We start from the raw sequence: 13,400 nt of genomic DNA, 5'->3' as shown, positions 1-13,400 counted from the left end.
GGCATGGCTTCAACTGTCAGTGCCCTCAAGATGCATTTAGACCCAGTCATCAAAACCCACCCCGGGAGGTGGTCAGAGGCACATTTTACAGGTGGAATTCTGCTCCTTCTTACCCAGGGTCAGGCAAAGTAGATACAATCTTATTGTCCCTGCACACAGTGTTTTTACTTTTCACAAAGAAAATATAATATATACTTCTCACTCCTTCATTAATTCACAAACAACTCAACTTTGTTGCTTTGAGTTGAGCCTTTTACTTAACCATAGTTACAGATTAATGCAGTTGTTGGAGATACTTGTGAAAGTGTTATATCAGTGGCTCCCTCTGGACACCTACAAGTGGTCACAAGATGATTGCCCATGTAGAGATAAAGACAAAACTATATTCTGAATCAAAAAACTTAATGTACTTTTCTCTCATCTCATCTCATCTCTTCTGTAAAATATTGTACTTTTAGCCTTTTAGGTGAAAAATCATTAAAATTAACCCAAATGATCTGAGGGAGGAAAATCACTCTTTGATTGATATGCACAAAATAATTATTATTGAATAATTAATAATTAAACAATGATAATTAATATTAAATATCTTTTAATGTCCTCCAGATGGGTAACATGCAAAATGCGGTGACTAGTGTCAGTTAAAAATGACTACATATTCCATGGGGATATTATATTGGGAAGTGATATGGCAGTCACAGCAGTCTGCATTTTCACAAGGGACAGACTGACTTTTATGTGCTTACTTTCAGTGCAATTTAACACAATATATACATGTATTTCTCCTAAATAATATATAAACAAACTTCAGGTAGAAGCCAGTGCAGTCCCAGAGGCTTCTTCAGATGACATCTTAGTCTTGGTTCCCTGTGTTCCTAGCTGTGCAAAAGAATTTTTCACAACTTGACTCTCCAAGGTCATAAAAATAAAATGCAAATTCTTCTATTGAGTGGACTTTCCATTGTTTATAACAAGCAAAATGTCAAACCACAACCATTGAAGAGAGGTGAAGCTTGGTTCAATAAATAATAAATACAGGGTAAGGTGTCACATAAACACACGCATACATGTCAGAGGAAAGACAATGCAGTGCCTGTGTGATCTTAGTGCTGTGTCACTCTGCGTGTTACTGTGATCAGACCCTTACTAATACACACTGTTTACAGTTTGAAATGCATATCCAGTACTTCACCATGCACACACACCACACACACACACACCACACACACACACACACCGCACACCACACCCATAATCATGCACATGCACAGTTGCACGCAGAGATATGGGTTCCCTTCAGCTGTGACACTCCTTTTTCCTCTCACCCTTTCTCCCCCCTCTCTGTAGCTGTCTGTAACATTAGTCCCTTTTCACAGATATCACACGGGTTGCCTAAAAAAATGAGCAATACCTTTTTCTGTGAGAAAGAACACACTGTTATGGTAATGCTTTAGGAGCAGAACAATGGGAAAGTTTGAGGCGTTCCTTCAGAGATTTGTTGGAAACGGTGAATAATTCTGCATAAATGGAAGGGAGAGAGCAGAAAAGCATCCGCAAGGGAGGGAGAGAGACAAGGGGAGGCAGAGATGGAGGGGTGAGGGAAGAGGAGGGGAAGGGGAGGGGGAGGGAGGATGGATTGGATCAAACAGAGCACAGCGAACAAGTTTGTGTGAACTGACTGTACTGTGTGAGTATGTGAGTGTGTGTGTGTGTGAGAGAGAGAGAGAGAGAGAGAGTGAAATAGGGAAGCTGGTGCGTTTTAGGAAGAAAGTGACAGTGTGTGGAGAGAGACAGAGACAGAGAGAGCCAAAGCTCGGTTGTTTACCTGGATGCTGTAGTTTAGGGCCACTGACTGGAACCTCTACATTATTCAGCAACACAGCCTGCAGACAGCCAGACAACACTAAAACACTGATTTATACCATTCTCCATCTCTCTATCTCTCTCTGTTTTTCTGTACTCTGTTATCCCCCCATCCCTTATCTCTGCCTGGGTTTTTGTTTTGCTATCTCTGTGTGTGTACATCCACCTGATTGTGTTCTGTTGCCTGTGTGTGTGTTTCCATTTTTCTTTATGTACATAGGGGTGCAAGCTGATAGAAACAGCTAACCAAGATCTAACAGACTTCACCAAGTGTCTTGCAATCATGGTGGAGGAGATTCAGAACCGAAAGCTACAGGTAAACACCCACTGCACACTGAACACTCTGATGGTTTCATTCTCACATGATTTTGAATTAGACCTGACATTTTTATAGTTAAAGGAATAGTTTGACATTTTGGGAAATATGCATATTTGCTTTCTGGCAAAGAGCTACATGAGAAGATTGAGAGCAGTGAATCCCTAGTGTGCCATATAAGCTCCCCATAAAACCACAATTTGTTTTTGAATTAAACAAACAAAATAATGTGTAAGTAAGATTTTGTTTGTTCGGACTGAGCAGGGCTAACAGTTTGCCTTGTTATTAGTCTTTATGCTAAGCTAAGCTAACTCCAGCTTTATATACAACAGACAGATGTGAGAGTGATATCAGTCTTCTCACCTAAATCTCAGCGAGAAAGTAAATTTTTGTTTCCCAAAATGTGGACTATTTCTATTGAGAATTGAGTACATTGTTTTTGTAACATTATTATTACAGTTATTATTATCAGAACAAGTGCACTACCCATCAAGCTGGGGTGTGATTATCATCATCAAAGGGTTGTGTCTCAAAAAAACAAAAAAAACAAAACATGGTTGCTATGGTAAAAGCAAGTGCAGTTTCAAAGAAATGGAAGAATCTCTGCTTCTCAATTTTCTGGACAACTGATCATCCAAAAATCCCACCAAGATTGAAGGTGATTGGATGAGTGGTTGTCAAGGAAATTATAATACAGACAGACAGCTAGACAGACAGAGATTTGTTGTTTATATTTGTAGTTAGATAACTAGCAGTAGATGTAGCTTTGGGTAAAATGAATAAGTAATGTTCTCTCCTCTCTCAGCCTCTGAGAGTTTATTGCCCTTAAGCAAGGCATTCAGTTCCCAGGTACTTAAGATGATCTGCTCATAGGTCAATAGTGTTGGACTGTGGTTGACTGCGAGTAAATCCCAGGTGTGATTGCGTGTGGGTGTATGCATATAAACTGTGCTGCTGGAAAAGGACATGCATGCTCTCTCAACATTCCCAGAGGAAATAAGTGTTGAGAAATATCATAGGAATAACATTAGCCACATTTACACCTACACACAGAATGCAGTGTGTAATTGTGCATGGCCTGTTTCAAAACAAAATACTTCATTTTTGTTGCGATCTTTTCAATGTGTCAAGCATTTCCCAACACTGTGATCTCCAAAACGCCGAAATGAGCTGCCAGCCAGAGTGAAGCCCGTGCCCAAGCTAGCTGCTGCTGAGCCAGACACACGCAGTGATCGGATCCAGAGACTGACTCAGTTTCCATTCTGATTCTCAAAATGTCAGCTAAATTGCACAGAATGTGCCAGCACATAAGAAAACATATATAATAAACTGTACATTTTCTATTTCAAGAATTTTAACGATGATAATTTATAAGTTGAGTAGTGTCATGGGAAATGCTGTTTTGTCTGTCTATTTATGTCTGTCTATCGCTCTCTCTTCTCTGTTGCTTTTTCTCAATCTTCCTATTTTCTGCATTATTAGAACTTTTAAGCAGCATGCCGAGTGTTGCTCCAATCACTGCCAAGTGCCCCAATCACTTCACATCTCTAAGCTGATGGAAGACCATGTAGAAGACACACAAACATACACTTCATCTCATATGCACACGTGTTGCCACACTTGTGACTTTTTTTTTTCTGTCAGGCTCTAAGAGAAGATGTACTTTTGTCCCTCCTTTCTGTGGGCATTTTTTTCCTCTGCCTGGCTAATATTTATTCTGCCTTTGAACTGGCACTGAGTGTTTGTCCGTCTGTCTGCCTGGAAGAGATTGGAGCCTGGCAATCGCCCTAAAAGTGTTGCTGATGATGAATTTTTGTTTGTTTTTTTGTCTTTTCTTCACCTGCTATGACTCTAATTTGAACTTTTCAGCACTTTGCGAGTAGGCTTGGACTATATGAAAGCATAACTTTTCTAATGATTTAATATCATGGCATACAATACATGGCATTTTCTGTTTTGCTCACCTTCACTAATTTCCATACACTTAGCCTGTTTAAATGAATTAAACGCGTAGATGAAATAATAACAGGGTGATTTGCAGATTACTCAGCATTGTGCTTGTGTTTGGGCTGTTTAAGATTCAACATATTAGCCCCTAAATGTTTTCCTCCACACAGTGTAGCGCTCGATTTAGAGAATATATTGTGTTGGGTGAAATCCCAAAAAATGGCATCAGAGGATTATGGTGGGTGGATGAATATGTGTCTTTTTGTGTGTATAACTATATATTTGAATATGTGTGTTTGCATGTTCATGTCTCAGTGTGTGTGTGCATTGGAAAGTGTGTCTGTGTGTGTCTATATTGTGCATGTGTTTATGATAGGATAGTTTGTGTGTGTGTGTGTGTGTGTGTGCGTGTGCGTGTGCGTGTGCGTACATATAGTACCTGTTTACATGTGTTTGTATATACTGAAATGTGTGTGTGCATGTGTGCTGGTCTGTTTGTCTCCTCACAGCTCTGTCCTAGTTAGTGTCTCTCCTTGCTTTACTGTTGCAGACATAAGCAGCACCACTGTTTTCATTTTCTTCTTCTCTTTCTCTAGTTATCTGTTCATCATGCTCAATAAATGGATGTGAATTTTTGTGTTGATCTCAGAGCCAGCCCTGCTCGCTCCTGGTTCCCCCAGCCAATCAGGAGGCAGTACGGCCAGACGTGTTGAGCCTGCTTGTTAAATTTCCCTAATTCAGTCGTGAGAGATTCTCTTTGCCCTGCTTGTTTTTTTGTTTTTATTTTCAGTAAACAAACATGAAATAGGAACAAATAAAAATTCAAACAGTTGTGTAGAGTTTGATATGCGTAGCCGACACAACAGAAGTGTTGATGGAAAGCGGAAGATTGAGCAAGTTAGTGTGTCATCAGAGGTTGAAACACTACACAGTTTTCTGTTCTTTCTCTAGTCATTTCTCCTTGTTCTCTCTCCAAATTCTTTACTTTCTTAGAGCTTTTTTATCCTCTGGTTTTGTCGACTTGCTGTGAATTCTGAACTGACTGATACTCTTCACTGATACTCTTCACTGTTGGTTTGATCCCTCCACCCCTTTCTCATTCCTTCTTCTGGCAGCAGCTTTGGTCCTGACAGGGCATTCTTGTGTATAAGAATTAGTTTCTGGGATCAGTAACAAAGGTGGGAAGGACGTCAGAGATGTCAGAGATGGATGGTTTGATGGATGGATCAAAGGGCCATGCCTGTTGTAGATAAGAGATCCTTCTTAAAGGATAAATCCAGTGATTTTTCTACATTTCCATCTAACTAAAGTACTGTCTTTGTTGCCAAAGATAGATATAGCTTAATCCTCCGTGTTACAGACTTCCATTGTTCTCCAAAAAATATTAAAAACATGTCAATAAGTCACACTGTTTGACTGGGTGACATGGTGCTGCAAATACTTGCTAAGGCTCCAGATATTCCTGTTTTAGTTACAGTTGCTAAAAATTACAACGGACAGCTGTTTTATAAATTACTGAGGCTTTTTAACCTTTTTGAAAATGTTACTTCTTTTGTATGAATGAATGGGCCTCATACAGGTTACAGTATAAGTTGTAAAGAACTAATGTATTTGTGAAGGTTCTCAGTCATCCAGGTCATTGTAGTCTTAAGTGCTGAAGTTGAAGGCGACTATTCACACCTTGAGAGACATTGTGACCCATCTAAACAACTCACATGATGTCAGTCAGGGGTGGGGCAATGACCCCACTAACAAGTCACACCTGGGCTCATGTGACCCTAATGACTTGCATAATGACTGGGTGGGTTAATGACTCCCCAGAGGTTAAATACCTGGGACTCCCCAACCAGTTTTCAGAACTGAAGAAGCCTTTTGGATGAGAGGTGAAACGTCTTAAAGAAACCTACCAGTTGACTTCAACATCAGCACTTAAGGCGACTAATGTATTATTGGTTTTGGTCTTGTCATGGTATTTTTTTAAGACTAAATGAAAATATACTGTACATGCACAGATATATACCCTGAGACCAAAACACTTTTGGGCCCCATTGTATGTACACCAGCCTTTTCCTGTAAGACCTGGTTCAGATAGGAAACATTTGGAAAGACATTTTTGATGACCCTCAAAGGATACACAGTATAGGTTGGATGGATGGATGGATTTTTGTTTTTATTCCCATCTGTTTGGAGTAACTTGCGGTTAATGCAGTGAGTTTCAGAATTTTATGTTAATTTTATGAAAGCTGTCTCTCTCTCTTTCTTTATCTCTCTCCATCTCCCTCTCTCTTTCTCTTTCTCACATAGGGGAGTTTGTTTACCAAGTGTTTTTGTTTACAGTTTGAGCAATGCCTCTGCATATGGGGGTGTAAGCCAGATGTTGAAATAACCTCAATCTCAGCTCTCAGTTTTGCTTTAACTCCATCTCCTGAGGCAGGAAGTTAGTTATGTTACATTCAGCTTGGTAAATAGTCTATTCCCGTTATGTAAGAAGCTACAGCACAGGTTTGATCTGAGCTCTTTCGCCTATTAGGAAATGTTAGATACACTGAAATGATGACAAGTTGTTGAGGTAGTAAAGGGGAAATGAAAATGATTTGAAGTGGCTAAATGACCCTGCAAGACTTGTACACCAAAAAAACTTACCTGTTGAATGTAGCCAATATAAGCTGATTGATCAGTAGCTGTAGTGGTAAGAATAAGTTCTCAAAGTTAGAAATTGTTTAACAGAGAAGTAAATTGTATATGATGTTTAGCTGTGGCCCAAGCAATAATGGTCTATATCAGCAAAAGGTAATAGGACATAACTTACCTTCCACATTCTGTTTATTTATAGTGTATGGTTGAGGTGAAAACACCGAAGTGAAGTGAGTGTGACTGATGGTATTTGGTTCATTTTCCATGCTGGTGTGACTGTCAGTTGTCAGCCTGTGACAGTGCCTCTGCCCTCTAGACTCTGTTGGGTTTTAAGGCTGTCAGCACTGGTGCTTGACTGCTAGGGGACTTTGTATAAGGATATAAATGCTGAGAGCTGTAAATATTATACTTAAGTAAACTGCTGGCGCAGAGTTGAAAAGAGACCTATTTTAGCTCTGAGGTTGCAGGAAATGGTATTAGTTTAAGTAATCCACTTGGCTAACTTGATTTGCTGTTAACATGTTCACCTCTTAATTCAAGAGATTGACGGTTATCCTCAGTGTAATGGCCTGAATACAGCGTTTGATCTACCACTGATTGTTTATCTGTCCTCCTCTGCGTTTCTTTCTCTAAGCCCTGTTTGAAGCTTTATAGTCCCATGGCTTTTGTTGTCTGTTGTTTGTTATTTGTGTCTTCATAAAATGATAAGATTTGTGATATTGTATGTTTTTTAAATTTTCAGCAAGTCCCATGATAAGATCAAAGCTAATAATACATGTGTCCATCTATCATGATTCCCGCACCTGTCTGTGGCACTCAAGTTCATTAGTTCCAACTGGAGGTTCAAAACAAGGCATAACCAATATATATTTTCAGTTTAAGAGAAAGGCAAAGCCATTTCCTAAACCAGCTTAGCACTTTAGGTTTTCTGGAAAAAATGGTACAGTGAGAAAGTAAGAAGCCCCCCAGTCAAACAGTGTGGCTCATTGATGTATTTTTAATAGTTAATGGACAATAATGGAACCGCACAGAGATTTTGGCTACACAGACAATACTTGTTTGTAGTATCAAGTCATCATTGATTGTGGTCTTAAAGTCAGATTTGTTGACAACAAGAAAAATAGAGAATATCACCAGACTTATGCTTCAATTTCACCAGGGAGCTTATGTTTTGGACCTATTTTTTGTTTGTTTGTCTGTTAGTTGGCAGCAGATTTCACTCAACAGATTTCTGTAAAAAAAAAAAAAAAAAACCTGATGAAATTATGACTTTTGGTGAATGGGAATGTCCCATTTTCATAAAGCTATAGTCCTCATAGTCCTCACCAAATCTGGCACATGAAATATTTGGATGCAAGAAAGAAGTTTCATGTGCCATCCTCCTTTCCTATAAGTAGTTGCCAAATTCCTCTAGTTTCAGCCTATTTTACACACTTTCTCCAAGCAGAAGTTTATAGCAGTTCACATGAGGATGGCTCTAGAAACACAGGAAATTCAAATAGTTGACGATAGTCTGACACACTCAATATTTCTAATTATGATTTATGTTGTCAGCAGCATGGTTGAGCAGTTGTGAGCACTGTCGCCTCACAGCATAGAGGTTTTGGGTTCAAACCTGCTGGCCGGGGTATGTTCTCCCTGAGCCTGTGTGGGTGTCTTCTAGGTGCTCTCCTTTCCTCCTACAGTCCAAAGACAAGCAGGTTAGGTTAACTGGTGACTCTAAGTTGCCTGTAGGTGTGGAATGTTTGCTTGGATGGCTTTTTTTTCCTACATGTCAGCCATGTTATAGAATGGCGACCAGGGTGCACTCCGCCTCTTGCCTAATGTCAGCTGGGATTGGCTTCAGTCCCCTAGTGATCCTCAAAAGGATAAGCGGCGCAGCTAATGGATGGATGGATTTATGTTGTTCCCAAAATTAGGGCTACCATCAGGCAATCAGCACAGCTGTCTGTCAAAACGAGTATTATTTGAATCCAAGTGTGGAAAAAAACTTTTCTCATTTCTCTTTCTGCAGCCAGCTAAGTCACTTTGCCATAAGCTGGAAAAAAAGTGTTTTCTCCTGTCACTTTCAGCAGCATCCTGCCAGAAAATCAAAGCACTATATCAAACCATGGCATTTTTCTGTGTCTTATTAAGCTCTCGTCTTTCCAGGTGGATGCCATAGTGACTCTGGGCGGTCTGGCAGGCAGATTTGACCAGATCATGGCATCTGTCGAGACACTCCACCATGCTCTCTCCATGACACAGCTGCCTGTATTGATGATACAGGGGACTAGTTTGGCATATCTACTCAGACCTGTGAGTGTATTATAAGCACACAGTACACAGCCTTCACATGTAGGCATAGACATACCATGAGGTTCCCCGCTGTGCAATAATTCTATTCTGTTCACTGTTTCCCATTTCTCCCCTTGAGGCTGAAGTTATAAAAGTTTTACCTCTGAATAAACTGGTGTTGTATCTATCCCTTAGTTGTTGAAATGTCAGTCTCCCAGTATTTCACCCAGCATGAACTTAAAAGTAGACTTCCTGTGGCTTTATTTGTTGTATAAGAAAACTACACACAGGCAGACCCACAGTGTATTTCCGCCACACTATAGACTAACATGTAGCTCTCCTGTGCTAACATCTCCTGTCTCTTCTAATCACCCCTCTCTCGATCCTTCTCTTCATTTTCTGTTCTCTCTCAAAAATGTTCTTTTCCTTGTTCTGCTTCCACTTTGATTGGAGTGTTGAATACTTTGTTTCTTTGTTAAGTAATCACTTCAGGAACACACACGCACACATACGCACACCCTTCTCTGCTCTTACTGCGCCCCAATTTGCAGTTGTGCATGTGAGAGAGAGACTCTCTTTTGATGCTCCCAAATTGTTTTTCCTCAATGCCAACCACTTTCTTCATGCTCCTCAGTTGATTGAATTTACAAGTGGGCTGAGCAGCCACCATTTGGGACACACGCTGCTCTTTTTTTAACCGTCATTTTTTTCCTGTGCTGTTTATTTGCAAGATCTTCAGATCATGTCACACTTGGTGATGACATCTTGTAATACGTTAAGTATGTAAACCTCTTCCTCCTGCACTCCCTCCCCACTTCTTGTCATTATTCCAAAGGCGCGTTGTCATTTGCTGCTTCATACCTCGACACCTCCAATTAATCTTACTTCAGTGAAGGTAAATTAAGCTCGTTTGTCAACGCAGCTCCAATTCGCCAGCAACTGATGAACGCAGACGCCTGTACATGAAGGTTAACGCAACCTTCGAAAGGCCCAGTGCTATTTGTTCAAGTTACATCTGTAATTGGAATGTTTACAACTTTTGCCAAATATCCTCACCACCCATATTCATTGCAATCACGGCTTCGTTACGTGCTCAGCTTTGGGATTTGGTGATACAATCAATACATACAGAGCTGTTCATGTTCCATACACAATCTTGCACACACACATAACAAATTAAGACCAGAGCCAAATTACAAGTTATGTCCATTTCACAAATTTGACAAATGGCACTAGGCACAAAATATATCTTATATAGCCTTAAAACAACATATAAATGCAATGTATCATTAAACTGCACATTTTAGAAAATTGGTGGGACCTGCACATTCACTCCTGAGTAAATAAGACGCATGTCACTCACTCAGATGTGCTCTGATTTAATCAGGGTTATGTCTGCTTGTTTTAGATTTTGTTTCCCATGTGAGGTGTCAAAGTGTTATTATGCTATCTTTGGTAAATATGCAGACGTCTTGTGTATTCTATAGATGGCTCAGGGCATTGCATAATTTTCATGTCTTTTATTAAATTATGGATAGGGACACCACAAGGGCTGCTGGCTTGTTTATTCAGAATCCCTACATGACAAGAAGATGTTTTAATCTGTCTAGGTCCCAAGGTGATGCTAAATTTACTTAATTTGGATCAGAAAGGAAAAGAAAAAACTTGTGCTGAGTTCATTTGTTTTGCTTGTTTTTCTCTTGCTATTGAGACTCGGAGTGCCAAGCAGAGCCACATTTACTTAAGTTTGCATCCCAGCCCCTCGAAGATGCTTGAGATAGCCTGTGTCTTTGTGGGGCAGACAGTGCATAGCGCTGTGTCAGCCCAATCCGTGCTATAAATCACTCTATGAGCACACACACTCTAGGTCAAATCTACAAGCTTGTTTTCCTGATGCCCTTTTGAGGACTGAAACTTGTCAGAGTAAGAGCTGATTTAAATGACAAAGTGTGATACCTGAGGTAGATTCACTCATCCCAAACTTCTGCTGTGCTGGAGCAAGTTAGCAACAATAGGCACATTCAAATAATGTGGCATTCAAATAGAAAACATAAACATGAGGTAAACTACTTAACCAAGACGACATGTTCTGTATTCGAAACAAAAACAAAAAACCTTACAGAATAGTAAAAGTAATGAACTCATAATTACGTGCTTTCTTATGTCCTGTTCTCAGATGTAAAACATCCACATAGAAACCCAATGACATGCTCAAAAGTATCTCAGCAGAAAATACTTGGAACAGGAACATTAATGATTTTATTTTCAAATTGCATGCTAATAATTAGTAATTCTAGGACAATATTTGTATACAGATATTCTTCTTATGCTTAGTATATCTCCTGCCTTTAAAATAGGTCTTTTAAACTGAGATGGAAAACACAGTAAACATTAAACCTGCTTTAGTGTCAGCATTGTCATTGTAAGCATGTTAGCATGCTGGTGATTTTTGCATTTTAGTTCACCACCATTTTGGCTTTGGCATTGATAACATGTCTGCATTGCACTGCATGCTTTTTAATGCAGTTTTATGAAGTATTTCATTAAAAAAATCATTTACACTGGAAATCAAATCCCCCAAAAAGTACTTAATTGTTGTAGATTTCATACTTCAATGGAAATATGATCAAATTAAAATAAAAAATTATGACAGTATGTACTGGATTGATATAAGCATGGTATTCTTTGTCTCATACCTCTCTAGCTTTAAATAGAACACTGCATTAGACTGCTGGTTTCCCCTTGAGCTGCAATTTCCATCTTCTTTCCATGTTTCATTTGAAAAGTTAATCTACCAGCTAGCCTCACAACCACAAAAAGGTGTATTCATACATTGAGCCATAGTCTCTCAGCAGTACTTTCTCCCATTCATGTGCAGGGGCACATGTATTTGTTATCCTTCTTCCTCATAAACTGTCTCACTCTGGCACACTTACACAAAGAGTTTGAGAGAGAGTGTTTATGTATAGAAAACAACCTCAGGGATGTTTCCTGAACACCAAAAGCTCCAAAGCTGAGGTTTTTCCCATCATTCCTTCCCTCTGGCTCTGCAGCTCCAGGAAGCCAAGCAAAGGGAACTCTACTTTAAACATGTCACAGCTTCAAACTCTTAATTGAGTGTGCCTGTCTTTGTCTGTGTCCATGTGATCCTTTTTGATCTCTGATCTAAGCTCTCAGCTGTCAACATTTTTTTTCATTGTAGTTTTTTGCTTGACTGTATGGCAGTTTGAAGCATACATGGTACTGCTAGCCACATAATTATTAAATTTACACCTCCCTTACCAAATATATGTGTATTTGCTGTAATGAGATTGAGGTGTTTCTTTGTATCTTTGTATCTTTTATTTATAGAGTTTGAATGAGGGAAACTTTGTTTTGACCTTTTAACATTCCAGCGTCAGACTTTATTATAACCAGTGCATTCAGACCAAAGTCATTATTCAGCCTGAAGAGTCTGACGCTACCTTGAACCTACACTATGTGATGCTCTTTCTTTTCTTTCTCCCCTAGTTTCTCAAAGGGATACCATGACATTTTGAAATTTTGTTCATGTTTATTTTCTTTGTGGAGCACTTCATAAAAAGACTTCACTGTGCGTCAAACACATTTCTTCATCCGTCCCTTAGACACCAGTGAAAAAGACTTTTAACACTTTCAACCATCCTTCCCATCACTGACAGATGATGTTCTTTCTAAGCTAGTAAAATATGTTATAATATGCACTGCCCATTCAGTTCAAGTGAAGTATTCATTTCATAATAGTACCACCAGTGTAACCAGCTTTTTAAGTAAAAGGCTGGTTATTAGGACAGTTATGGGGTCTCAGTACAAAAATCTTTTGACTCTTCACGACAGACAGTAAAATAGTGTATAATTCAAAATGGCAAGGTATCCTTTTTAAGTGTGGGTTGGAACTGAAAATGGGTTGCGGCTTTAACAAGAGCAATAATTTATTTTAATGAGCTTTGCTCCCTAGGTGGAGAAGCTAAGTTTCTCATTTGGGGCCAAAAAAGTTGAACAAGTCTTGATCCACATTTATTTTCACTTTTAATTCTTTTCATTCTCTTTGTTTCTACCTGTCATTAACTCTGTCACTCATACACATACACGCAGACAAACACTCATTAGTTTTTTCACTCATGTTGTGGTGTCAGCAGGGCAGCCACAGACTGGGAGTGAACACAGGCCTGGAGGGGGACTGGTGCAGTCTCATTCCAGTAGGTGGACCGTGCCAAACAATCACTACTGGACTCAAATGGAACCTGAGTGAGTCCCCTTTTCTCATTACTTTGATGCACAGCAAATAATTACTACTCAACTTTTCTTGTTACTTAACTTTGTAGGATCAGTAGAATCTGTACTT

General features: G+C 39.4%; 1 protein-coding gene across 14 annotated transcripts in view; it reads left to right on the top strand.

Moving 5' to 3' along the window:
- tpk1 (thiamin pyrophosphokinase 1) overlaps positions 1 to 13,400 on the top strand; it is a 61,844-nt gene that overhangs the window by 24,903 nt on the left and 23,541 nt on the right. For 9 of the 14 annotated variants that reach the window (XM_018702010.2, XM_018702014.2, XM_018702018.2 and 6 more), the window contains exons 7-9: positions 2,084 to 2,179; positions 8,912 to 9,058; positions 13,192 to 13,303. In XM_018702010.2, coding sequence (XP_018557526.1) covers positions 2,084 to 2,179; positions 8,912 to 9,058; positions 13,192 to 13,303 — 355 coding nt within the window. The remainder of the gene's footprint in view (positions 1 to 2,083; positions 2,180 to 8,911; positions 9,059 to 13,191; positions 13,304 to 13,400) is intronic. The other 5 variants (XM_018702016.2, XM_018702019.2, XM_018702021.2 and 2 more) reach the window with 3 other exon arrangements.

Source organism: Lates calcarifer, linkage group LG24 (assembly GCF_001640805.2).
Source record: "Lates calcarifer isolate ASB-BC8 linkage group LG24, TLL_Latcal_v3, whole genome shotgun sequence".
Classification (NCBI taxonomy): domain Eukaryota; kingdom Metazoa; phylum Chordata; class Actinopteri; family Centropomidae; genus Lates; species Lates calcarifer.
Note: the sequence above shows the minus strand (reverse complement) of the source record. Positions and strands in the feature narration are given on the sequence as shown.